The 27,842-nt window shown below is 51.8% G+C and overlaps 1 protein-coding gene across 2 annotated transcripts in view; it reads right to left on the bottom strand.

The window, feature by feature from the left end:
* Positions 1–5,186: 5,186 nt before the first annotated feature.
* RPH3A (rabphilin 3A) overlaps positions 5,187–27,842 on the bottom strand; it is a 64,452-nt gene continuing 41,796 nt past the window's right edge. For both annotated transcript variants that reach the window (XM_019538816.1, XM_019538817.1), the window contains 12 exons: positions 26,815–26,892; positions 26,640–26,699; positions 25,011–25,253; positions 23,314–23,393; positions 20,628–20,702; positions 18,151–18,260; positions 17,093–17,219; positions 15,690–15,746; positions 14,527–14,678; positions 12,265–12,346; positions 10,837–10,933; positions 5,187–9,464 (listed from right to left, as the gene is read on the bottom strand). In XM_019538816.1, the coding sequence (XP_019394361.1) occupies positions 9,334–9,464; positions 10,837–10,933; positions 12,265–12,346; positions 14,527–14,678; positions 15,690–15,746; positions 17,093–17,219; positions 18,151–18,260; positions 20,628–20,702; positions 23,314–23,393; positions 25,011–25,253; positions 26,640–26,699; positions 26,815–26,892 (1,292 nt within the window). In that variant the 3' untranslated portion in view covers positions 5,187–9,333. The remainder of the gene's footprint in view (positions 9,465–10,836; positions 10,934–12,264; positions 12,347–14,526; positions 14,679–15,689; positions 15,747–17,092; positions 17,220–18,150; positions 18,261–20,627; positions 20,703–23,313; positions 23,394–25,010; positions 25,254–26,639; positions 26,700–26,814; positions 26,893–27,842) is intronic.

The following is a 27,842-nucleotide window of genomic DNA, read 5'->3' as shown; positions in this document are numbered from 1 at the left end:
CTCGCACGGCGTGCCCCGGAGACCTGAATGCAGCTAGCGGGAGCAGTGGGAGGGGATGGGCACTGGCAAAGGCAAGCCCCGTGATGCCTCCTCCGTGCCTGGCTGGCCCTTCAGCCTATGCAATGGGCAGGCGCTGCTCTGCTAGCCGGCCCAGGGCACCAGTTAAGCCTCTGGAAGTCAAAGGGCTTCCCCCTCTCCCGCTCCGGAGCAGGGGCCTGGTGCACGGACAGGGGTATCCCCACCCCACTGCAAGCCAGAGACAGCATCCTCCGTGGGCTCCAGTCCTGCCCCGTCCCCCAGGAACAGGCAGACGCCAGCCCGTGCCCCTATGCCATCCCCAGCCCCAGTGGCACACGACCAGTGTGCTTCCCAGTGACTCCATGTACCAAGTGTTGCCTATTGCACCACGGTGGAAGGACGGGCGTCAGCACTGGCTAGTCGCACACCCAAGCTCTTGTCCTTCGTGCAATGCCTGGCCCTGGCCCTGCCCCGGGCAGCAGCGTGGCAGTGAAATCCTTACTTAACAGGCCACTCTGGACGCCTCTTCCCTCCCTATGAGCTCTGCAAGGATGCTCAGGGCCTTTGGGGCTCTGCTCCATGGAGGTGGGGAGCCTGCCACCATGGCAGGGCTTTCTCCACTTCCCCGGCGGCTGCGGTTCACTGGCCTGGCCCACGAGCAAAAGCAAGTCGTCTACCCCACTGAGGCTAAGGGCCTTGCATAGGCAGCCCGTTATGCCCCGCGCTGGGCGCGGGGCAGGGCAGCAGCATTCAAAGCAGGGGGTTTAGGAGGGCACGTCCCTGAGCAAAAGCGGCCAGTGCCCTGGCTGCCCGGCTCGGGCTGAGAGACAGTAGCTGCGAGACCTGCGAGTCTCCCACGGCTGCCTTGGTTTTACTCAGCCCTTGGTTTCACGTCGCCGCGCTGGCTCCGGGCGCCAGGTGCCCCGGCGAGCTCTGCCTGCAGCATGCGGCCTGCCAAGCCGGGGCCCACAGCTAGCTTTGCAGGCGAGAGCTGCTCGCTGCGGCTGAGCCCAGCAGATGGCACTCGGAGCCCGCTGGAAGGAGAGCGGCTCCCGCAAGGCTGGGACGTGGGCAGCCGCACCTGAGCTGGCACTGGAGGAGCTGCTGCCTTTCCTTGAGCTTTCTACGTGAGGGCAGGGACCGGGGCCGAGCACCACGATCCCCCGTACACTGAGCAGTTCTTTGTCTGTGCCTTGCTGTGGGGCGTCTCACACAAACACTCCTACCTGCATTGCATACATACATATGTTTTTATACGCACACGTGTGTATATAGGTATACACCTGTATATGTGTGTGTGTGTGTACACATATACATGTGCATATACTTATACACACACACGTGCCTACACTTACATATACAGACATATGTATACACACATACATATATCTCTACACACACGTGTGTGTATATATATGTATGCACATCTATACACTTATACATGCACATTATACACACACACACGCACGCACACAATTTTGGAGGTGTACATATACACACACATACATATATACACATATAAAGAGATATATATATCGATACACACATACACGTGCGTGTATGTATATACACACGCCTATATAGATGTGCATCTATGCATACACACACACACGTGGATATGGAGGGATTGTGGCTGTATGGCCAGCGTGGATGATCTCTTTGGTCTGCAAACATGGAGTGGACCGGCAGGCCCCGTCCAAGCCCGCAGTCCTAGGTCGTGAATGGTTTGGGTGTCTTTGCTCACGGCTGCTTGGAGCTGAGAAAAGTGGGTAGCACAACCGCACATCCTAAATCTCCGTGTGTGGACCTGGGCTAGAGCCAGAGGGCAGGGTGCCGCCACCACAGCCTTGGGGGAGCGCGTTACCAGCAGAGGACAGCTCCTGCACTGGAGTGCACCTCGACCTCTGCGAGGGTAATGCCCCCCCACCACCACGTTGTGCAGACCCCGGGGAGCCTGCCCGGGAGAAAATTTTGAACACCTCTGAAATGCCCAGCCCGCACCGCTTCTCACCACTTCTTTCCTGCTAAGGACTAGGTGTTACGGCCCAGCCGCAGAGGTTCAGTGCGGGGAGAGGGTGCATAACGCAGGACACGGCCGGCCGGGAACAAGGGCACGTGCTCGACCGGCTACTGACGGCAACTGTTGGCAGCGGAGCCACGTGAAGAACCCTTTTAATACCCATGAAACGTTGGTCTTTAAAATATCATTCCAGCTTTTTGAGGGCAGCCTTGGTTTCCTGCACCCCTTAAACCAAGTGTGGAACCGCTGCCTCCAGTCCAGGCACTCGTGTATCGTCATGTGCAGTCAAGCTGCATCTCAATTATTCTTCCAGCAAGACGCCTTCGTGCCTCACCTCAATAGCAGAGCGTTTCATGCAAGACACAGCAGGTATTGCCACCTGTTCCCCTAATAAAGGCTTCCTTCCTCCTCCTGAAATCAGACTGTGAATGGCATCTTGGTCCTTTTATTGTTATTCAAACTCTCCCCACTGCCAGCTGGGGAATGGTCTGGTTTCAAAGCACTCATTCAGACTCTGGAAACCTGTGACTTGCTATTCACCAGCCACAGAAGACAAATGGCTGAAAGGAGCCAAGCAAACCAGAGGCACGAATACCTTTGCGTCCAGTAAACCCGCCGAATAAGAGTTCAAGCCATTTCATTGCGGTGCCCCAACACGCCAACCTCGCCCAGCAGCACCCGTTCGTGCGCACAGCGACCTGATGGCTATCGGCGGCGGGCTGGGGGCGGGAGGAGAAATGATGCGGTGCATTTAATTGCTGTAAATCAAATGAGCTTTTCATCTCAATGCAAAGGCCTTGGCAACACGGCAACACGCTGGTGGTTGTGCATGTCTTTTATTTTTGTCTGTCCGGAGCAAACTGGCAACAGGAGCCACCCATGTCCTCGAGCAGCCCTCCGGCCGGGCACGAGCTGAGGATCGACAAGGCTGAGCACAGGGAACCGGCCTCCCCTCCCTGTCCCACGACTCACTCGAGGTGCGCGCCAAGGTGGCTCTGTGCAGAGTTGCCTTCCCACGCCCGCCTTCCTCCCCTTTTGGCGGCAAAACGCTGGCCACCCTGTTGTAAAGCTCACACGATGGAGTCGGTGTACGCCAAGGGCCATGCCACCAAGAGCAATGCCCTAGCCTGGGTGCTGGGGCATATTCCCTATCCAGCGCAGAGACTTGGGTTCCCCAGTAGGCTCCAAAATTGGCAAAGCAAATCAGAGGTGGGCATGCTTCAAGGTGCTGAGGGGGTAAGATGTGTGCAGTCGCCTGGCTGAGGAGGGAACCGGGACTAGAAGCTGGGCTCCTATGCGTTGAGCTACCCTAGGTACCCCTGGCCTGGGAGAGCCCGAGCCTCGTGATCAGCCTGGACTGGGTAAACACCCGGCTCCAATCACTTCTTCACGGCTGCTTCTTTGGGAAAGACTCCATGCAACACAGCGTGTGGGGGCATCGCGGTGTCCTACCATCCGCATCAGCAACCGTGCTACACGGTGGGCTGGGGCACAGCCCTGCAGCCACCTCTGCTCCAGGAGGTTGAGGAGCAGGGCACCAAGGAGAAACAAAAGGCTCTTGGACCAACATCTTTGTCGTGCCCAAGCACTCACAGTGCCCTGGGGAGAGAAGAGGCCTGCGGTCCCCTTCCCTGTATCTTGAATCCTGTCCAGGCAAGAGAGGCCCACTCCACAGCAGCCCTTAGTCACCTGCCTGGCACGGAGGACGACCGTGGATCAAACCCCTCCTTCGCTGCCTCTCCCAAAGGGAGCAAAAATACCCCGCACAGCATTTCCCCTTCACTGCTGTCGCAATTACCGTGACCTCCCACAGCCTTGGCACAGAGGTTTGCGATCTAATTCTTTCAGGGTGAGATATCTGAGGAGAGGAGGGCCTCTCTCTCTGTTCCCGGGACGTGCAAAGCTGAATCTGCAATGGTCCTAAGCTTGTTAACTCATCCTCTGCACAGATTACCATATTTTCCTACATACAACAGGCCTCAGATTAAAACAGGCACCTTGTTTTTGAGAGGCAGAATCGATTCATGGACTGTCAGGGGCTGGAAAGGACCTTGTAGAGCATCTTGTCCAGCCCCCTGCACCAGGCAGGAAAGACAACTGGGGTCAGGTGACTTCAGCGAGGTGACCGTCCAGTCCCCTCTTGAAGATTTCCAGGGTCGGTGGCACCACCTCTGGCCCTAGGGAGCTTATTCCACAGTCTGGACACCTTGACTATGAAGACATTTTTCCTAGTGTTAAGCCTGAAACAATCGTCCAGGAGTTTGTGGCCATTACTCCTGATTTTCCCCAGTGGAAATGAAGGAAGGAGAAATGCATAAAGGAGAAAAGATCTTTCCTTGTAGTAACTGGGTGCATCTTCACGTGCATTTACGCCGACTTAAATTTACTGCACAGTAAGTTACCACGCAATAAGCAGGACTAGGCTGTTGTCTACATGTGCCGGCATTATTAAAACACATTAACGCTGTGTGTGTGGAGTGATTTGGGACTAAAGTTAGTCCCAAGTCAGTCCACACGCACAGTGTTACTGCGCAGTAAGACATCTACATGTGCTACTGCGCAGTAACTAATCAGACATAAATTTGATACCTGCCTGAGGCAGGTATCAAATTTACACTCAAGTTGGTGTAAGTTGCCATGTTTACTTCACAGTACAGGTGTGCACATGTAGACATGTGCCCATACTGCGCAGTAAATGCACACGTGTAGATGCGCCCACTGAGTAGCACCCGCCAGGAAATCAAATACTCCTTGCTCTGCTCCCTACAAGCCTGCAGCAGATTTTGCTTTTAGCTTTGCCTGGAAAGGGTCAGCAATTTCTTGCTGTACTTCTCTCATGTCATGTGCACTCAAATTCCTAGTAGCATTTGAAATAAAGCTCCCCGTGATATGCAAGAAAACACATGCAACTGTTTTCTGGCCCACACCCTTTCCACAAGCATGGGCATTTTACTGAGTATACAGTGAACAAGCCCACCGGTTCCCATCCTTCGAGATAGTTCTCCTGATCTAAACCAACACAGCTCCTGTGACGTCAAGGTGGCAACACCGATTCGTGCCGGCTGCAGGTTCCATCATTTTGTCCCTCCCGGTGCACTCTCCTGTGAACTCATGTTATCATAAGAAAAAAAAACCCCAAGAAACGTGCTTGTCTTTCAATAGTTTTACTTTATTGGCTATCACATGACAAGAGAAGAGGTCGGTATTACATGCAGCGGAAGACTGTTGTAGTTCTAGTTCCTGTGTTACATTTTTTTTTTCCTTTTAATAGTTGTAAACTGGTATTTTTGCCTGTAAAATCACTGCATGCGAGTTAATCTGCAAACACTGGTAGAAGAGGCGTATGCACCATTCCCGATCTCTAAGTGCATGCTTTATTTACAAGGGAAAGAAAATAGTTCAGGTCACAGATTGCCAACAGAAAGTCAGAGGAAACTACAGGGCGGATGGAGACGCTGGATGAGAGGTACACAATACTCAGAAAGTTGTGTTGGAAACGGTGATTTGGTTTTGTTTTTTGAGCAAGGATACGGCTCGACTAGAATTCCTTCAAAAGTAAAGCAGACGAGTCGAGCCTGTCAAGAGAGGAGATGGTGAGAAGTTGCCACAGTCAAGTCAACCTTTGTTTGCTTGTTCCGTGCCTTTATACAAAGCAGGCGCAGCCGCTAGGTAGCTTTAAGAAGGGAAAGCATTGCTTGATTGCCCTTTTTTGCTGATATTTTTTACTATTGTCCTATTTGGAAGGAGCGTCCCCATTCCAAGTTCGCACCATCGCACCTTAGAAGTACTGTGCCATTTCTAAGCATGCTGTAAATGCTAGAAGAAAACGTGTAAAACCTCATGCTATGCCACTATAAAAACTGTGAACCTGATTTTCACCCTGCGTGAAGAGTGCTTGACTTGGCAGGGCCAGGGGAGGTCATGTGAACACCTCTGGCCATTTCCGTTCTCAAATGAATGCTGCATTATTTCCAAGTTTGAAAAGTCAGCCCTGGTTACAGTCGGTTTTTTCGTCTCTCTCAGGTAAAATGGAAAAACCTGCACCAAACCTGGAAGCTGGGGAAGGAAGGATGAACTGACAGAGAAGGACGTACCTAGTTCAGAAGACTTAGAGGACTTCAGAAGTGAGCGGTTGAACGAACCGCTCACAACAATGGCACGATGGTAGGGAGAAGGCAAAATCCGGCCAAGACCCAAAAATAGTCAGAGAAAAAAAAGAACAATTCTAGTTTCCATCCTCAGCCCAGGTCAACTGTGATGGACGTAACTTGGGACTTTTGGATTCAATTTTGATCAGTGCCAGACTCCAGGAGAGCTATTAGGGATGAAAGAGAACAACAACCAGAGTCCTTTAAGCTTTCCGTGGGCACAGGGCCCATCACGCCCTTTGCAAATGTCCCTCTAGGTGTCTTGAGTGAACAAACAAGTGACCCGGACACAGAAGATGCTCTGGAGAGGAAGGAAGGTGGGGAGGAATGAAGGGTGACCTACTGCTGGAGGTTACTCTGATTATTATCATTATGAATGGAGTTCATGCCAGGCTGCATTCAATTTAATCCTAACTGTGGCCTAGGAAAATGTCTTTGAGGACGAAAAGGAGACAGTAACATGGAAGAGCAGGGCCAAAAGGAACAGTTGCCAATGCAAAACAAAGGGAAAATAACAGAAAGCTGACCCTCATGCTCACCTGTATCATTGAGGGCCTGGTTAATACACCACCCGCGAGCAAGCAAGAGAAACAAGCAGCTTGCTTGGCTACAAAGTCCACGGGAAGGGGCACACAACTGGAGGGTTTGTCCAGGCCATCGCAGAAGGAGCCACGGCTTTGAAGACCGTGGGACACCTGGCGCCTCCTAATGTGACCATCATCAACTGTTGTGCGCTGCGGGGCTTGGACTGAGAGCAGCGATACCCTGGCCCATGGCTTGGGGTTGGTCACAGGCAGGGGAAATTCAGCTTCCCGCAGAGACACGGCTCCTCCGGCTGACAGGGACTGCTAAGGGCGATGGTGCCCACAGCGCTTGGCGTCGCTGCAGGGCTGGTTGGGGACCAATGCAGAGCAAGAGCAGACTGCAGTATTTTAGAGACAGGAGCAGTGGGCCTTCGTTGGCATTCGCAGAACAAGGCAAACAATATTGATCGCTCTTAACCTTGAGAAAAGACGGCGAGAGAGCTTGCATGAGAGAGAGAGAGAGAGAGAGAGTACTCATCTAGATTTTGTCTGAGACATTTAAATTAAGACAGGAGCCAATGCTCCCGGTAACAATACACACCTATGTGCTTAAAAGCGGAAAAGAATCACACTACACGAGAGGACAAGAAACAATCCATAAACCATAACAGCAGCTTAAAGACATCATGCACAGAGCCCACAGCGGCGTGACGGTAGTGACGGAGGTTATCCCATCGAGCGATGCTCTTCCCAAACACCCGGGGACTTGCACCTGCAGCCTGCGACATGGGGAAGTCCTGGAGAAGGAGCCTCGAGTCTGCTGAGAAGAGCACGCCGCGGGCGAAACAGGATGGCGACAGCCCATGCGGGATAGAGGACCGGCTTTCCCTCTAGCTGTGGAAGTTAAAGCTTAAGAAAGATGTTCATAGCAAACTCCTAGGACTAGTAAACCCCACTGAAAAAAAAAGTCTAGGAGAGGAGAATAATCCATCAAAGTAAAAAAAATAAATAAAAGTAAACCTAATGACTTCAAGGTGCAGTTCAACTTCAGGACACACCACACAAAACCACCACGGCTGAGACTAGAGCGAGAGGGCGCCGGAGGCGGCGGCGCGGGAGGACGGAGGTTTTCAGTTCTGTTTGACATGCTGAGTTTGTAGCGGACTGACAGTGTTTTCTTGTGCTAACGTTGACGGTGCTACACTCGAAGGTCGCATAAAACAGAGGGGGCCGCGGAAGGGTACAAAAAACATCAGTATCAATTCAAGAGCTTGTTGACTCTCCCTTTGTTGATATGAAATAAAACAGCTGAAGACAAGAAATTAAGCACGGGTTAAAGAAAATAAATGCTTCTTTTGCGCATAATACAAAGAAGCCCATCAGGATGAAAAAAAAAACACAACATGAAGCTGGAAGACCTCTACCTGTCCAGGGTAATTTCATTAATGGTGATACTTGAAAAGAAAGAGAGACAATGTTTGAACGCACCAGCTCTTTGGGAAACGGTTCCCCCCTCCGCGTGGCACAGTGAGACGAGCCCATCTGAAATCACGATGGAACAGACAGTGTTACCCCACACAGGCATGACCAGTTCTGCCCTCGGCGTAGTTATTTGCTATATCATGGAGTGGGATGGGAGGTAGTCGCGAGTTGAAAAGAAGGGGGTGAGGAGCGAATGGGAACATTTCTAGCTCTAAAATTAATTGCATCTGGAGAAAAAAAAAAGTCCAGTAAAGCCAGATCTCTCTTGTTTCCCAGATGATTGTGGATCTGTATTTGCAGGTTTGGGGTTTTTTAAGTGACATAATACTGCAGGATCCTTCCTGTGGAAACTCAAAAGCATGTGCCACACAATTTGCTAGCGCTACAACACTGCTAAAATGAACCCATTCGGCCAAATAGCTAGTACTCTCAGGGTTACCTCTGCGGGCCTGACGGGGAAAATGCAGTTCCTTAGTGATGTTTCTAACAAAACCAAAGCAGAACCACCTTGTTCCTTATTGCAACTGAGGTATCGATATCAGGTGAACAGGACCGCCCAGTGTTGTGACACTGCCTTTCAACCATGCTCAGTGCTGAAAGCCATATAATGCAGTAGGCTCCGTGACTGCGAGCCCTCCAGACCAGAACGGATGCTAAAAGGACTTCAGTTAACACAGAGAACATACGGAGGAGGGGAAGGAGGTGGACACATGCAGAAATACAAATGAAAGGCTTGGGTAAAAGTGAGGATGGAGCAATGCGTGCCCAGGTGGATTAACACCTCAAGAAGCATGTATTTTCAACAAGAAGAAAAGGCAATCGTTGTACGAGGCGGGTGAGACTAGTGAGAAACAAGAGACAAATGGAAACGCACAGCACGGGACTATTGCTTGACAGAATTATGCGTCGCTGGTCAGGGGAAAAAAAAGAAAGAAAGCTGGATTTGCCTATAAAAAAAAGATCCGGGTGTTATTTGGAAGGGGGATGATGAACAGAGCGAACGCTGGCATCAAGGAGATCCCAAGATGCGCACGCAAGGCGCAGATGTGTTGGAGGACAGACACGGGGGATCTACGGCGAGCTGGCAGGAGAGCGGGGGGGATTCATGACAGACTTGCGCGGGGGGGAAGGCGAGAGACTCCTAATCGCTGGCAATGTGGTTCTCGTTCTGTAGAGTGTGCCAGCGCTCGATTTTCTGATCCTTGTTCTTCAAACACTCGTACCAGTGTTTCAAGCGCTCTCCCTTGGCAGTGATGCCCAACTGGCACCCACCTGGAAGGAAGCAAGCAGACAAGATATTTCAAGATGATGCTGGGCTTCCCTGTATTCCCGTCCCCCCAATTTAAAGCTGCACACAAAAACAACGCAGCACCGACCAACAGGCATGGATGCCCAAACCCCAATAGGACCTCCACCCACCCCTCTCTCTCAACCCGTCTAGGCCAGTGATTTTCAGCCTGTGGTCCACGGCACCTTGGGGGTCCAGAGACTATGTCTAAAGGGTCCATGAAAGATAGCTGTGATGAATCAAATGTACACGAATACCCACACGTTACAATTCAAAGGGGTCCGCACCTCTCTTTGAAATGTTTTTAGGGGTCCGCGCATGAAAAAAGGTTGAAAACCACTGGTCTAGACAGGGAAAGCCTGTTGATCAGGGAGGGCACAGCCTGGTCTTTGGAGTCCGGGTCACCATCAGCAAATGGTGTAACTTGCTCACGCCACATTGTTCCAGCCTCTGCCCCATTATTGTTGGCCTATGCCAGCAGGAAGGGAGCACTGGGGTGCCCTGGGGCTTGGGGAGCAGCTGGAGATGTTCAGCCTACACGCATGGCCTGCTGGGATGCCAAGGGGTACATGTACTCAGGAGGGGCGACACGTGTGCCCCAGGATGTGATGCAGGAGGCGGTGGTCTTGGCCCCGCGTGGGCTCTGTCCGTGTTGCCAGTTGCTGGTGAGCCCCTGGCACACCTGGGCTAGGCTCCTCGTGCCAGCATGGGTAACAGCAGTGCAGACAGGGCGGCAGAGGCACAAACTCTCCCGGGCACCTGCTGACCCCTGCATTGCCACGTTTGTGCTAACACTGCTCCCCCAGCAGCCCACGTGTGACACGCCTGCCTCTGTGGAGACTGTGACACTAGCAAGGCTGTACCAGGCGAACATCCTTGTGGGATCCCACAGTTAACACCAGGTAGAGTCCACAGGGCCCGCTCCTGTCCCCAGGTCTGCCGTGTGACGGCGTGGTGCAGTCGTGCGTCACAGCCTCTGCCCAGACGGTCCTGCCTTGCAGCTGCACAAGGGAATGCCTTACATTTGCAAGCACCGGAGAGGAGCTCAGGGCATGGCATTGCAGAGTCATTTAAAAGCACCGAAGGCATCAAATGTTTAAAGAGAGCTGCTATAAGGGAGGGATGCATTCATACGCCGAATGTCGCGCCCTTCCAAGCAGAAGTGCCTGCAGTTTGGAGTCAGCCCCAGAAGCCTGACCACTGCCAAGCTTACAAGCAGAGCAAGCCGACTGCGGTCAGTCCTGAAACTTGGCCCCCCAGCCCCACGACGAGACACCGTGGGTGACCTCAAAGGGTTTGCTGAGAGAGTGCGAGCTTCCCACGAATCATCCCAGAGGCTGGAAACCTTCCACTCACCAATGTAATCGTTAGACTTGCCGATATCGTAATCCCAGACCGATATGTCCAGCGACTTCTTGGCCAGGTCACTGTGTTTTATGTCATAGAAGAACTCCTGGAAAAAGGACAAAGTGCTAAGATTCATGCCCAGAACCCAGCTTGCAGAGGAAACACAAGGACACGCTGTTAATGGATGTCAAGAAACGTCCTGGCATCATGGACACCGAACCGCATGCCAGCAGGAACTGTGCTCCACACGGCTGCAGCGGCAAAGACCTCAGGTCCAAATGCACTTCACAAATACACAAGCAATGTTTGCATCCATCTTACTCTTAAAATACCGGCCAGGCCCCTCCTGTCATGTGAGGGAGAAACAGAAACACAAGCAGCCAGAGTGTGGGTGGCAATCTCCCCTCTCTGGGAACGGCGCAACCTTTACGACTGTCCCTCTAGTACAGTCTAGAGGGTCAGGACTCTGCTCACTCCTCACCTCTCATGGGGCTATTTATAGAGGCACTGACCCAAGAAGGGCCAAAAGCATGCCGTATCGTGGTGCTGAGCATGGCAGCACTAGCACTGAAGTCAACGGGAAGTTGAGAACTGGGCCAGGAGTGATGCAGACACACCGACTGGCACAGACTCAGCAGAGCCAGGGGGTCACCCCCAGAGGCCTGGCGCCCAGCTCTCCCCGCTCCAATCACTGCGTGGTCGCCCACAGCTCCCGAACGGCCAAGCAGATAGTGCTGCCTTTCAAAAGCAATTGCGCAGACTGGACAAAAGTTGCATGAGACCCAGACTGGAAAGGAGCTGGGTACCCCCAGCTCTCATCAAAGCCAACAGGAGACAAGCATGCAGTGCCCTTAGCTGGACCAAGTCCCATGGGAGGGCAAACATCTTGGGTCTGAGTTCGTTGTTCAGATTGGACCTTTCACTACATCATCAGCTTCATCATCATCATCATCCAGACTACCTGTAGTGTGCCCACGACACTTTGAACATGACTCCATCCAGTAGTAGGAGGCTACAGCAAGAAGCAATTAAAGGGTGGCAGCAGCTTCTCGGTCTGTTCCTCGCCAATATTATCCCACCACGTACCCAGATCCCACCACATATCTACAGTGTCTGGTCCTGAGTTATTGAAATCACTCTTCCTTTTTCACAGAGGGAAAGAGGATACTAAATTCTTGTGATCAACTGAGCGTGCATATGTCTTCCTTATCAAGAAGATGAAGCTGGAAATTAGAAGCTGAACTAGCCCAGATCCTGACTCTCAGGCTTTAATTAACTTTGTCCTCATCCATTTCCAAAAGATCCTCGAACAGTTTGAAGAAAGCAAAGAGCATGAAAGAGCAACTGCAGCTTGTCGAGTTCACCTTCAGATCCTCATACACAGCGAGATACAATAGCGTGGCCCATTAAAAAAAACGCGCGGATGTCTGTCCTTACCTCGTTAAATTCAGGATTCAAGGTTTTCTTTTTAATCTGCGTCTTATGCTTGGCCTTTTTCCCCATGTCGGGCTTCAGCCAACTAGGAGCAACATAAAGCATCTTAGAAATTTAAATGAATGAAAGGAACCAGCTCACAAGCTACAAAAAGGGGTTTCTGGACCGGAAGTACAATAGCCAAGGAAGCTACATCTATACCGCAATCACAAAATGAGTGAATACACTCGATTGTAAAATTCCCAGACTCCAGACTAACACTACAGAGGTTCATGTAGCACTGAGCACTGGATTCAGCAGAAATCTCCCTACAAGTGGTGCACTTAGCATGCGCTTTTCAAGCTTCTCTTCCCAAGCTACCTCGCATAGTCTGCAGACCCACCACTTGGATCTTAGCCCCGGCTTCTGCTGCACAGCGAGCTCACGTGAGCGCTTGCATTCATTCATTTTATTTGCACTGCGCATTTCTCACCAGGCGCTTTAACGGAAAAGGCAATTATAACAGAAATGGCTACAGGCATATTAAAATGCAAAACAGGCCCAATCTGAAATACGTGTGTAATCAAAAAGAGTTTGACTCGTGCTGTTGAGGTCTATGAGCTACAAGACTCACGGCACTGAAAATGAGTAGACAGATTCCTTACTGCTATACAGTGCCCACCCAGACTCCCAACCTTAACGGCAAGCTGCTCCATTGTGCCTCTCCTGCTGAGCATTTCAACACTGAGAGCACAACCAGCAACTGGTCTGGAGAGATTTATGCAAAAAATAGTAAAGATAATCCATTAGCATTTAACGAAGCACGGATAAGCAAGCTGAACGAGGTAATTTTGTTTATAAAGCGTAGAAAGGATTAGAAGCCCTACGCTAGCAATCCAGTCCCAAACCCACAACTACAGTTGGTCATAACTAAATCCTCACTGGATACCATAACAAAGAAAACTCCATCTTCTACCGGTTGAAGCAAGGGGGGAGAACAAGTAGCAAAACACTGGAGGAAAAAATATTCAACTCTGACACACCAAAAAAGGTGACTATCACTGCAGATAGGAGTTACTGCTGGTTTTCATTTTCATTTGGTGGGGGAGCATCGTTGTTGCAGCGATACAGGAAATGACCATGTGGGGAATATCTGGCGCAGGTTTATAGGCCAGGTCTGGTTGGAAAAGGCAAGAGCTTAACTTCTTGGTTTGCAACGCACTCCCACGTCACCCGCCCTTGCGCCGTAGCTGGGTTGCGAACCGCTAGCACTCTTCGCCCTGCCTCGTGCAGCACGGTGTAACCATCGCCGCCGCAGAGGTGAGCGACTACGAAACAGCTCAGGCACTTCAAGAGGCACTGAGGCATTGCTGATGTGAAGTGCAGCAAACCCCCACGTCTGCATTCATTCACCAGATTCGCTGGTGGCTCTGTGCTAAGCCAGTGTGCGAGTCTGATCCCAGGCAGCGGAGCTGCGGTGCAAGTCCCACAGGCACCTGCCATGCCCCCCCACGCCCCCAGCTAATGGCAAGATGACTCGATGGCTACAACTCACGCCTTTGTCAGAAGAAATGGGTCCTGCTAGTTCAAGTCTCACCCTCCTCTCTGCTACAGCTGTTTCATACTGAGGGGCCTCATGGAGTCAAAAATCAGAAGCAAATCTTGGAACCCCCCGGGTGTGATATGCATCGAAAGGGTGTGTGCATCTGTTTGTCTCCTGGAGCACGCCTCTGACACCACAGTCACGGCCCCGTCGTGTAGGCAGACCTGAGCTAGCCGGGTGCAGGCAGCACCCTAGCTGGGGCTGCACAGGTCTCATTGTGGGCTATACTGCCCTGCATCTCAAGTACATCCTCAAGCTCACGTTGAACCCACAATGCCACAGCTCTTAGTGCCAGACCTGGGTAGGGCCAAGCTAGCTCACATATGCTGGGGCCACTGGGACGACTGCAGCAGAGACCTCTATGGCCCACAGACATACGTATCAGGTATGGAGGGGCAGCGCCGTGTTACACAGGCTGATGTGCCACGTCTCTGCCAGCCCAAAGATCCTACAGTTGCAATTAAGCTGGCGAGGCTGCTGGTTTAGGACAAAACTGAACATAACGCATCTCACCCACCCATTACTGTGCTCTGCTCTGGCTTGGTCAGTGATATTCCTAGCTCCAAACAGAGATGGCATCTTCCAGCACTACGTGACAGTGTCTGTGCTATAAGCCAGACCTGGCCTCTTGCCCTCCTAACATCTGTCCTCCTGAATGCTGGCACCCTTCTGCTTCCACTCACAGTTTGACGAAGGGGTCCGAGTACCCGTTAGCGTCCATCGCGGCCAGGTGCACACAGCGTACGATGCCGACGATCAGGCCGCCCTGCTGAGTGCTGTACATGAGAGACACCAGGATCTTGCCTCGCTCATCCACTTCGCTGCCACGCTCTACCTGCAAGAGGAAGCCAGAGGCCTGAGCAAGGACTGGGGATCTGGGCCCTGGCTACAAGACAGGCCCCAGCTGGGAATCCAGCAGGCAGGGACAGCATCATGCAATGCATAGGAAAGAGGAAATGAACCCAGAAAAAGCTTTTAATGGCTGCAAAATGAGACTGCAGAGGAAGGCAGTGCTTAAAAACCTAGGACTGTAACATGCAGGAAAACCTGCTGCAGTTATTCTGGTACTTGTTGGTATTGTCATCTTTTCTCTATTTGATAAAGCTTTAAAAGCTTGAGCTCGGCAGAGACGGGCGTTAGCTCAGCAGGCCCCATCCAGGACTATTGTAGCTAGCTTTGCTCCACCGATCTTCATACATTGAAAGCTTCATTCTCCATTTCAGGTTGGAACAAGGCTAAAATCACAAAGCTCATTTTGCAAGCAGGTGTGCTAGAGGCAGAAAGGGGAGAGGGATCTCACAAGAAACATGCCCTCGTTCCGAAGTCAGAGTCGCCTGGAGCGAACTGATCAATCGATAGTTATTTGCTAACCCTTCCCACTTATCACTAGATATTTGAAACGCAAAAGCAGGGAGGATACAGGAGGGTAGGGGGAGAGCTGGAGTCTTCCAGCTCTGCCAAGTATTCAAAGAAACTCATTTCTGATTCCAGCAACATCTCCACGGTTCGACTGGATCTATGCAGACAGACATACCCCCTACCCCCACTGACTTGGGTAGTTCCCAAGGGCGAAATCTGGGTCCCAGGAATGACCTTGGGTCCCACCCCAGGGTAGCTGGATCTGAGTGCGGAAGTGTTTCTCACTCCCATGGCCGAGCACAGAAAAGCAGAGCAGTCCTGGGGTGAGCTTCACCCCATCGCTGCCCTCTTCGTGTAACCAACAGCCATGAAGCCTCAGGATCAAAGCTGGAAAGCATCACTGCTGGCTCACGAGCACCATCAGGAGGGCAAATGCAGCCCCCTGCAACCCAGAGGCAGTGCAGGTGAGGACAGTGCAGCCTCTTACCTCTTCTTCATATAGCGCCATCCCACGCGCCGAGCCGGTTGTCCCAGCACGTTTCATCTGGGGGTAGGAAAGAACAAAGACAAAGGTTTCCTTTAATAACTGCCCAGGCTAGAGGAGGCAGCTGCTGGCGGCCTATGTGTCCAACCCACATGTCGCACTGATCTCCAGAGATGGAAATGGGAATTCATTCCCATAAGCTCTCAGAGGTCTCCAGGGGTATGTGGTGCCTCTCTAGGCCCTCCTATAAATTAATTTATTGCAAGAACCAATGCTAGAGACACCAGCAAAGTATTAACATTCGTATATGTGAAGGAGACAGGCAGCTACACGCTAAGGGCTGGTTGGAAAAAGAGAATTGCAATTCGTGAATTATTTTTTAGGGTTTTTGGAGGAGTTTTGGTCATTGTGTCTTGGAGCATAAAATGATCTTTAAAACCGTTCACGTGAAAGCAAGAACAAGCTCCCCCAGACAAGACAATAACCCAGCAGTCGGTGTACTGAGCCGGGATGTTGAGATGCGGTTTCAAATCCCACCTTCAAATCAGATGGGGGGACTTGAATCCAGGTGCCCAATGATCCTAACGGGACATCCACCTGCCAGGCTGCAGGGTAGTCTGTGCTGTTATGCCACCGCTCTCTCCTAATCAAGAACCTCCAAACCCATCTCAGCAAACCCCTCCTGCAGAATCAATCCATTTCCATAGAAAGTTTCTGTTCTTGCCCCAAAATAATCCCAGCCAGCTCGACTACAGCCTCGCTCGGGGTGTTTGTGCCCCCACGGCTCCAGGTTTGCAACAACTGCTCTGCTGCTATGGGTCAAAGGAACAACAGGTTGATACTGTGTTCATGCCTCAGGAGCAGCAGGAGAAGCAATGCCCATCAAGACACGGCACAAGAAAGATGCAGCTGTCACAATGGAGCTCAGCCGCCTACCGCAGAATCAGCACGGCCTCTCGGAGCCAGCACGTGGGCTGGAAACCAAACATTTCCTCCATCTGCATCACTACGAAGCTTGGTTTTTTTAACAGCTTCTAAAATAGAGATGCATTAATCTGTGGGACAAAATGCACTGAGGAGCTGGCACATCATGTCTGTGCCCAGGACACGCATCGGGCCAAGTTCTTATGCCAGTGACGGCTGCCAGTGAAGTTATTTCGGACTGACATGGCTGGGACCGAGATCAGGGACCGGCTTCTGAGATTGTGAACAACTCCTTGGAGACCTTGACATTCATAGGGCCCAGGTGCTCAAAGGTGTTTAGGAGCCTTACTTCCATTTATTTCAGACATCCAAATATCTGTGAGGATCAGATGCAGCCTTTTGAGTAGCAAATACACCTTCCCCCCAAAGCCTAACACGTGCTAGATCATGCACCCGGCATAACAGAGCTTCACAAATCTTACCGGTATTACTCTCTCCAAGCAGATGTTGAAGTTCTTCTTCTGGTTGGGTTTGAGTTTCTTCAGAGAAAATCTTGTTTCACCAATAAATTCATTGTGGCCAAACTTGTCTTCATCACACACAGAGATCCTGAGCAGAACAGGAAAGAGAGACTTTAATAGTGAATGGCTCAGAGAGCGACCCAGCTCAGATTAGTGCAACCTCCCTTGCAAAAACACCATTGCTGCCTGACACTTGTGGGAATGTGGGGCACTTGTCCACAGGACACCTCTCCTGTTTCCATGTTACACTTTAGAAAGCAAAGCCTGCAGGGAGGTAGAAAGCAAGTCACACCTAAGGTCCCTGCCGTATCTAGCAGCTTCCACCTCAGTGCCGGGATCCAAGAAACCTGGAACTTCCCTTGTATGAGAACTTCTGACCTCTTGAACCGTCTTCTGAATCAGAAGAGCATGGCCACATTTGGGCAGTCCCCGCAGAACAGCAATTTCAAAAGATCCCAGTTCCCAACCATCTAACGTGCCGGAGAAAAGAGCGAGTGTCCATAGCCAGCAGCTCGAGACCCGCAGCACTGTAGCAGAGGCAGAAACTCCTATGGCTGCATTTCCTCACATATAATGCACAAACCAATTTCCAGCAGCTGGATTTGGAGGGGGGGGAATTGTGCATTGTATATGAGGACACGCACTCGCTTGCTACAATAAGGCTGACACGTTATATTACAGCGCTGGGGCAAATCAAACAGTCACTTTAACATGACAAGGCACAAATCCAAAATAAAAGAGCAAGTTGAAATGCTGGATGAAATATATGAAAGTTTCCTCCATCAAAATGATTCATCAAAAAATCAACATACTGATGTGAAAAGCTTTGATGTTGACAAGCCATCTTTTTTTCCTGCCGGCAGGACAATTTTGGCCAGATCTATCCCTGACCCGTCGCGTCAGTGTTTGCAAAGGTAATTGGGTTTGGGAGCTCTGGGGTGAAATTCTCCCTCCTTTAAAAGGCTTCCTCCCTTACACACTGTGCATTATAAGACACCGGGGTTTTGTCCTCCACTTGCCTGAGCGTCTTCCTTTGCATGTCCTCATCCGTGATGCCGTGATACACCAGCGTCTCGTTCCACACCGGGTTCCGCGTGTTACGCAGAGTCTTGGTCCTCAATTTGTTTGACTGTTGCACGTAAAGAATAAAAACACAGGGCAGTCACGCACCCTGCCGACAAGGAGGAGCTTGACCCAACCGTGCGGTGACCTCTCCACGCATGAGCCCTCTCTACTCAGACCTACCACGGTCGCCAAGTCCGCTGACCCACAGAGCTTCCTCCAGGACCACACCCAATACCTTTACCTTCTTTTTTTTCCAACAGTCTGTAGCCCAAAATCTCCATTCAATTTGTGGTCTCACTTAAGATCAGAATTCAACCTAAACACATTTCCCTTCCTCAGAGGGCTGAAGAAGGGTTTCACCCCATGGTAGGAGTACACAGTCCTTTGGGGAATGATTGCAGTATGTTCAAAGAAGTGCATGCTTTCAAGTGGGAACTTTCTTGTGCCTCTGTCCCTTGGCAAAAGCAGAAAATAAAATTGCTCTCCAGCTAGCAAAGTGGGAGTCCTCTCATGCTCCATGGGAGAAGTGGTAGAGGTATAGACCAAATAGATTTTTGCAAAAAATAATTCTTTAATTGCAATTTTTTTTTGTTGCAAAAATCTAGTTGGTCTAATACAAGATACCACCTCTACCACGAGTTCTGATTCCTTTTGCCCCTATGTATGGCCTCTATATACATATGACTCTATATACGACCAATATAGCTGCAACCTGGATACCTGACCCATGGGAGAAGTGGCACTCCTAGATGCTAAGGGAGCACATTGGGCTGAGCAAAAGCAGAGCCTCCTGCTGTGTAAGAAATGACTCCCTGGATTAACAGAGCCACCTAAAGCTGACAATTCCCTGCTGAAGGGAGGTCTTCTTTGCAAGTCTGGGGAAAGATGATGAGAAACAAAGAACAACAGGACACACCGGGGTCACAGGGCATGTCTGCAAAGCAGTGGCCAAAGGAACTGCAGCATAGCACAGAGGAGCCCAAGGTAGCGTTAAACTAGCCAGCCAGGGCACCGGGAGCAGTCGAGCTGCAGCAGCACAGATCAGGCTGATTTATCCTGCTTCTTTGCACTCCACTGCAGTCTCCGCTGTGACTGCAGTGTAGACCCAGCCACAGCCAGCCCTGCATTTGCATGAGGGACGGAGCCTGTCTGCTGGATTTCCTGTGCGTTCGTGATCTGGGAGTCAAGGTGGCCAGAAAGACGTTGAGCCCAAAGTACAGGAGGAAAAGTAAATGAAACTTTCTTTATCACCATTATTGTTAGAGGCTTTGGTTTGCTCTAAGCAAAACTCAGGCAGGGAAAGAGAAAAGCCTTGAATCCCCAGAGCAAACAGAGGAGATCTATCTTTTTCGACAGCAGGCCAACAGCGTTCGTTTCTTCCTACAAGTTTTCTCCGCTGAATTTAATTCCTGGGAGTGAGAGTTTACAGAGCTTTCTTTGATGAAGGGAAAAAAAACCGGAGTTTACTCACTCGATGGATATTTTTCACAGCTCTAATTAGAACGCGCAGTAACTTCAAAGTAAATTGATCTTTCAGACTCCGGTAATAATTAGATTGTGTGTCAGATGTTTTGCATTGCACTAACAATGTCACCTTCTCTGAAGTTCCTCCGTGCTCATGAACTAGATTTTAATCTCTCGGTATAGCCTGTGCAACGCTCAGTTCTTTGGAGCTGCTGGAAACCGGCAGAACCAAAAATGATGACCTCCCTCAACATCGGGCCACGCTGGTGCATTAACGCAGGCCGCCTTGTTTTTGAGCACCCTGCCTGCTTCCCTTCCAGGTTACACAAATTTGGATCTCTTTAAAGCCATAGCATTTGCTGCAGAAATAGACCCAGTGATATCAACAGACAGGAGAAGGCACTAGATCACGTCTGGGTGGGAAGTGCCCCTAGAAAGTCCTTGTGAACTCTTGAGAAGGCCAGAGAAGAGCAGCATGTTAAGTGCGGCTCATCTCGAACGAGCTCCTGCAGCTCACGCTTCTCTTATTCCAGTATGGGCTGCACAGGGTCTATAAGCACTGTCCACCATAAGAGATACTGGAGTCACGAGCGCCACTTGCCATCAGATGTTTTGGACCATCACTGATGCAAGATCCCAGCTGCATGCCGAGATCAGTGCAGAAAAACTAGTGCAAGCTGCTGAGTGAAGACAGAGGGGGGTTGCTTGGATTCGGTTCTTCTGGACAATTATGGGACCAGAGCAGATGCCACTTGATAGGCTTCTCTCACCCTGTGAAATATCGCTAAGGCCTGGACACTGAGATTTCCAAAACTACCACCAGGATCTGGAAAGCCAGTTCCCACTTGTTTTCATGCGGACTGGGCACTGGAGTGCTTGAGAGGGCTTGTGAAAAAAAAGCTCTGACATAAAGCAGCTATGTTTTCATCCCTAATTTCAACCATAATACAATCAAGCAAGGTGTTACCTTACTGGCTCCCGGTAAGAGGTGCAGTTTGACATAGGGATCAGCCAAGCCATTGGAGTCCATTGGTTTTAAGCCCTAGAAGACAACAAAGAGAACACAGGGTTTGAGTCGCTATTAAATGCAGCGCGGGGGAGCATTTAGCAGCAATGCTTTATGCAATATAGATTAACAGAGGTAGCAGATAATGGGCAGGAAAGAACAGCACCGTTTGTTCTGAATAACAATGCACAAGATCCAAATGCAAAATGGAGTCAGCTCTTACAAATGCATCTTGAAAACCACAAAGGACTCAACAGATATGCTCATGTTATCCCTGAATTTTGTCCAGCAGAACAACAAAGCCACGTCCCATGTGGACAGAGAGTTTGCCTCCACGCAAGAGGGTCGGGGGTGCCGAAGAGCTGGCCCAAGGCATGTGCCTTGCAGCTGGCAAGAGGAAAGACCTCTCTCCGCACCTCCCAGCTCACCCAGACAGTAGTTCCTGCAAACTTATGAAGGCAGAGCTCTTCCAAAGCAAGGGAAGCCACAGGGAGCGGTGGCACTGCATGAAATGATGCATGGCCCGGAAACGCCTGGTGACCTTTTCAACACGGGCTGAATCTGCACCCTTCACTGCCACTTACTCATCTAAGAATGGGAATAAGTGGCCTCTGGGGGCGGAGGAATTGATGCAATTCTCCTGACAGCAGATGGGAAATGTGAATGTCAATATGCCCCCACTGCAGGACTGGACTATTCCTGATTACCCTCAGTGAGAGCCACTGGGGTCCTACGGGGCACAGGCAGGCTGTAACACCATGTCTGTGCTTTTGCGAGTATAAGAATGGTTGCCTGTCCCCTGAAAGGCACCGGGTCTTCTGGAAGTGCTGGCACCTGCCCTGCGAGACACCGTCCCCTGGAAGTAAATGCCCCAGATTGCCAGCTGCTCTTGAGAAATCAGGGCTCGAGCTGTGGCACTTACTGCTTCTGAGTTGGTGGTGCCGTTTCCTCTGTGGGGCATGCCTATGGGACCCGCTTCACTGCTGCGGGACACGGGAAAAGGGTGAGCGTCAGATCTCGTGCTCGAGGGATTCCCTCTCCCACGACATAGCCCATAAGATGATACGTAGAGTAAGTGTGTTGTACCGTGTGTAGCCCGATGAGACCTGCCCTAGCACTACGAACACAATATGTTATCCCCGACGACTAGCACTAAGGACCGCGCTGAGATCTGCCTTCTGACGGGAGCCTGTCCCGTTAAACTCAGAGCTTTTCCAGCCGTGTCCGCTCTGCAGTGAGGGCTGAGGTTTAAGGCATGGTTGGACATGACTTTGAACCTGACGTTGCATTGCCTCAGCACCCAGTGGCAGCTAAATATTGCAGCTCTCGCTCGGGGTTATGATCCATGGTGGCATGGGACCCTGCTAGCACGAATGGAGGGAGGAAAGGGCTGAAGTCGTCACTCATCTGCTGTGGGAGGTGCCCGCTCGGTTGGCAAAGCCTCCATCCCAGGGCCCACTGCCGGATGGAACGAAGCCCCACCGTTATTTGCTGTGGGAGTCAAGCGACTGTTATAGTTGCAGTTGCTATAATCACCTCGCGGCCCCCGGGCAGAGAAAACCTTGAAAAACCCCCGAGGTGGCTGTGGGAAATCAATTATGCTGAGCAAACAGGCGCGTAATTACAGTGGACTGTGGGTCTCAGAGGCACACCGATCCACAGCGGACATCAAGAGACTCCAGCATGGCTGAGAGCAAATGCAAGATGCTAGTTCCAGGCACATGGGGCCTCGGAAACAGGCTGAAGTTTCCATTATCGGCTGAAACGCAGCAGGTAATACTCGCCCGCTTTCTCTCAGGTGCCCTCTAAAAACATCTCTGACCACAGAGGCACACCACACTGTCAACTGCCTACCTCCCTGGGGCATTTCAGGGACCTAACAGCCCTACATCAGCTAACTTAGCTATTCTTTGCAGCCCTCTTTTCCATAGCAGTCACATGCAAAAGAGATGCTCAAGCTCATGACAAAAGGCAAGTTATAACAATGCCAGGGACAGACTTATCCCAGGAGAAGGTCCCAGCTGGACCACTTCCCACTATTAGCAGGCAGAGCAAGACCAAGCCCTGCTGCTTGCCCCACTTGCTCCTAAAAGCCTCCTGCTGCATGGCAGAAGCGGGGGTCACACATACTTCCTAGAGCAACAGCCCCACAGGAACGTGGCCTGCCACTGATGCAGAACAGCCCCTGCCTTTGGCATGTCTCTGCAACCAGTCATTTTGTTTGAGCCGTGAGACACCTTTAAAGTGTGTGCCCACCTCAGGCCAAATTGCTCCCACATCTCCTGTGAGCCAGGAGGACGGACAATCTTCAAGTCATCCTTAAGGAAAAGACGTGGCCTTTCAGTTCCCCAGTCACTACAGAAATGCAGGTCAAATGCACCTGTCTGGGTTTGGGTCTGGGTCTCCGGCGCAGGAGACTCAGGAGCAGAAGGTGGAGCTGGCTTCTGCTTCATTGTGCCTGCTTAGCTGAAAACCAAGCTGGTCGTCAGGAAGCATGTGAAAATAAAGGTGAGAGCCTGTGAAACATGCTCTCCCAAGGGAGGAGGCTGCCTCATGCATATAGAGCAAGGCACGTACGATCTTGCATCAGATGCTGCCGGAAGATCAACGCAATGGGCAGAGTCTTCCCCTTCGAGGAGGCACTTACTTTGGCTTTGATGAGAGTGCACTGCAGAGAGCTGTTATCCTGGTCATACAGCAAGCTGAACTCCAGCGTTCCCAATGTGGCTAAGCAAAGAGAGGGGAAAAGAGATTGTGCTTTATTACCAGCCAAGCCAACACATCTCTTTCATCCACCCCTGCTAGCAATCGCAGCAGGACACTCTCTGCAACCCTTGCACCACGGGCAGAGCACCTTTCAGCAGAGGCGCGTGGATAATTCACCTGCTTTCACAGGCATGGTCTCACCACGCACCATCCTCTGAAGACGGAGCTGACTTTGCAGGGGCGTCGGGCTGTGGGAAACCCGGGGGAGAGGCAGCAGCCAGCAGTTTGTGCCACCACAGCTGGGGGCAAAGTGACAATTCCAGCTCATAGGATTGCCTCCATGCCCGAGGGTTCGAAGTTGCAACCTGTGCTGGAATAAGACTGACACCTCCGTCCAGAGCTTTCTTAAGTCATAACCCCATTGAAATGCCTGCTCTGGGCTCAGCCTAAGGCCCATGAGTTGGTAGAAGGCAATGAAGTGATGGTCTATGACTGGGGAGACCCAAGCTTGAGCCCCTGCCTTGAAGCAATCTTAGCCATCCTGGACTTCTCTTATTCAGGCAGAGCAAAGGGACTGATTCTGACTCTCCAAAATCCCAGCCTATATCAATCCTGTTTTACCCTTGTCAAAAAGATTCCCACCCATGTGCTTGGCCAAATGTGTACAAACCTCCCCAGCATGTCCCTGCCACAACTTCTTTGGATAATGCCGGCTACAACACCTCTCCCAACAGGCAGCTCCACTCTTTTAGGCAGCCTGACCCTCCCGGAGGCCTCTGTGCCATGTTGCATCACATTAAAAAAACACATCCAGGCATCATGCTACAGCACCCAGGAGGGGTTAGATGAACAAGACCAAATGTTAAAGCAGATGCCTCAAACAAGCTTCCAATTTAAACTCAAAAGCAAGGACTCACACAAGGGACTAAGGCAGCTGAGGATGGTCTCCAACAATCTGGTTTTCAAACTTGATTTAAGCCCGACTGAAATCAACGGGAGCTCGGCACTCGGGAAGTTTCCCGGCTCCAGCCACAGCCCTGCTCCCCACCCTTGCAAGCGCCGAGGTCAGCAGCACTTCTGTGCCTCCATCCTGACCCCGCCGTAGAGGTCCCATTCCCACCGTCCACCTTTGCTCCAAGGGTTCAAATCAAGTTGCATCAAGTTAAGTCTTCGGGCTCTTTCCTCACTGATGAATTATTCAGGGCAGAAAAGGCTGGAGTTTTGGTGGACAGTTTGTTATTTTTATTTTAGGGGGGGGCAGCCAATGGAGTCACGCAATAGCCCAATTCCCACCCGCCGATTACTTTATTTACCAGACATTTAAAGCACTTCGTGGACGGCTGGAACCCGACAGGAGCCGTCCAAAGGACAGCGTTTCTGGGCTTCTCGGCAAATAGGAAACGGTCACAAGTGTACGGCAGCTGAAAGGCCTAAAACCATTCCCCGTGAGGGACGTTCACGGCCAGCCACAGACCACCAGGCTCCCACCGTGCCCCTTATCGAGCCATTCCTGCTGCCCCCCTGAATTAAGGGGCTCTGGGGGAGGCAGCAGGAGAGCAAGGAGAACGGCAATTAGGGATCAGCCCCAAAGCTTGCCCGACAGAAAAGAGCCGGGGTTGCACGCATGAGGCTACATACTAGCTTCATCCGAATCATAGCTGTTGGCTTCATCCTCTTCTTCATCCTGAGGTGGCTGTTGCTGACGGGCAGGGGTGGGCGGCACGGGCACGGCGGCTGCTTGTGGATACGCTGCCGGCTGGCGCGCGGTCCTCTCCTCCCTCGCCACGGCCCCCGGGTAACCACCTCCACCTCCTCTCTCGTCCCTGGCAGCACCTGCCGAGTAGCCAGGCTCGGCCTGAAGCGGACCCATCAACTGGCTCACTGCATGGGAGGAAAGCAGCATTTGACAGAGGCCTGGAAAGCTCGGGGTGACAGAAGCCACCTCTTGTCATCATAATTCGCACACGACTGGCGTCCCCGAATAAAACCAGCCCCTCAAACCAATCACAAAGCCACCAGCGAAATGCCAGCGTGGGCACCCCCCACACACGTAGCCTCCCCACAGCAATAAATGCCGGGCTGCGACCCACGGCCGAGCATGCATGCGCCCCAGCATCACAGCACCGTCGGCAGCTGGAAGTCAACGGAGAAAACATCCAACGGGAGCAAAAAGCCTGGATCGTTCCTGTGCATTAGGGGAAGCCAAGGGACCTCTCGTCTCCCCAGGGCTATTCTGCTCTGCTCGATGCAGAAGGGTGCGCTGCTTTCATCAGGCACGTTCTGGATAACCCGCGGCTCAGCTTCCTCTGCCCTGTATTTAAGCCTAAGGTGTTAGGGAGGCTATATTTCAATCAGGATTCCCCAATGGCTAAGAATTCATGCAAGAAGAAAGCGGGGAAGTGCAGGTAGGAGACAGCTGACCCACTTCTCCTCTCCGATCTTGGCAGGGAGGTCCTGGGGGAAGACAGCAGCACCTTGGCAATGTGAATTGCTGGAGGAAACGGGCTTGAAATACTTGTGGGTAACACTCAGGCATCCCAGCACGGCACGGCTGCCTGTGCCGGGAGGAGCAACAGAGCAGAGACATTCACTTCCATTTGAGCTTCGGTTTTCCTCCTCCCCTTAATGCTCTGAGGGCCAAATTCTGCACGGGTGCAAATCGGCAGCTGCCCCGTAGGCATCACTCACGTCGCCGCTGATTTGCAGCAGAGCCAATGAAAGCAGAAGGTGGCCCTCAAAGAGGAAGAACGAAGCTTTAAATAAATCATACATGGGTGCGAAATAGCTCAGAAAGTGAGCCCAGCGGGCCCAGCCTGTCACTTAACTGCAACACGGCCGTGCCATCCATCAGCCCGGCCGGGCAGAGAGAAAGAAACGGGAGCTGTGCAGGGAGATAAATCAGGGTGGTATGTGGCAGGCTGGCTAAACAGAGAGAGAGGGAGAGCTGCTCCCAGGGCTAGGTTTCGGCTCCCTTTTCCCAGCTGGTTATCTTGACGGGGAAGTCCGTTACCGTCTGAACGGGTCTTGCCTCGGTGGAGGAAAAAGGCAGCTCCCAGTACGGTTGCACTGGACACACCAAAATGCCCGAGAGCAATGCTCTGCCGCTGGAGGCACCCCGCTTCCTGGGCAGGGCTAGGCTGGCATCCCCCGTCATCTCCCTGTCGCCTGCCTTTGAAACCTCTGGGAAGAGCAAGCACCTCTCAGGGTTAGCAGAGAGCGACCCCGAGCCAGGGCATCGCATCGCACAGACCCATTATGGTTCCTTACCTTGTCTTTCGGGAAATCTACCCCCGGGACCAGGGCCTTGTCTGCTGCCTGCCGGAGGAGCTGGGGGATAAAGAGTTATCAAGTTATCCCTCAGCAAGCAGGGAAGCCAAATGGGAACCCCCCGCCGCTGGCACACGTCCATTTTCACGCCCCCAGCGCGTGCCCCAAAGCGTACCTGGCTGGGCGGCAGGGCTGGGACTGGCAGCCGGAGGAGGCGGCCTGGAGCCTTGAACTGAATTGGCCCGTTTCACACCTAAAAGGAGAAGAAACAATGAAGGGGAGCAGGGGCATCTCATTTTCCAACGGATCACCATGGAGCAAAGGGCCACTGAGAACGTGTAAAAGCTGGCAGCGGGAGAGCCACAACAGCTGTTCGGTAAGAGATAAAGATGCAAGTCACTCGGGGGGTGGGGGGAAAAGCCATGGTTGCGGTGGCTGGAAACAACCAGCCAACCGCTCAGCAGGTGTAAATCAGCGTGGCTCCATGAATTACCAGTGGAGGCTGCTGGATTTGTGCCAGCCAGGGGTTGAAGCCCACCCATTCATTTCTGCAGAGGAGATGCATCAGCCTCTCTCCTCCGGTGCCACCGCTGCAAGAAGCGAGGGTCACCCCAACACCACACCTGGCCCAGAGATGCAGAAAGCAAATTCACACCTAAAAAGAACATTTCCTAAGAGGAGATTCCCCCCCCCACCCCACCAAGGGTGCCAGTAATACAGCTGGAGACACGCCGCAGGCAAAGTCTAGTAAGTAAAGCTTAACAATCCCCTGCTAGATCCCTGGGATCCCCACGTACAGGATTACTCCCATCACCAGAGCATCTCCGAGTGCATTGTGAAGGTGGTCCACCGCCGCTGGCAGCAGAAGGAGGCACGAAGCAGTTAACTGCTGCCCCACATTTACAGCAGATTGCCCCAAATTCCCACCTGCTGCCGCATCAGTGGTGGGGTGGTCAGAGGAAAGAGCCTGAGAGAAGACTGGGGCTGCATCGCTCCCTCGTGCAGCACGGTTCGGAGCAGGCCTAACCCAACACAGGAGATAACTAGGCAAGAGGAAAACTGCGTGAACACGCTGCGCCTTCGGTTTACCGGCAGTCACCCCCTCAAAGCCAAGGAGCAAAGTTATATAGTCTCCGGTCCAGGAGCCAGCCTGCGCCATGGCTCAGTCTTCCTGGGAAGCAGGAAGCCAAGGGTTTCATACAG

This window comes from Crocodylus porosus, unplaced genomic scaffold (assembly GCF_001723895.1).
Source record: "Crocodylus porosus isolate Cpor-Errol unplaced genomic scaffold, CroPor_comp1, whole genome shotgun sequence".
NCBI classification, from domain to species: domain Eukaryota; kingdom Metazoa; phylum Chordata; order Crocodylia; family Crocodylidae; genus Crocodylus; species Crocodylus porosus.
This window is presented reverse-complemented; position numbering and strand designations above follow the sequence as displayed.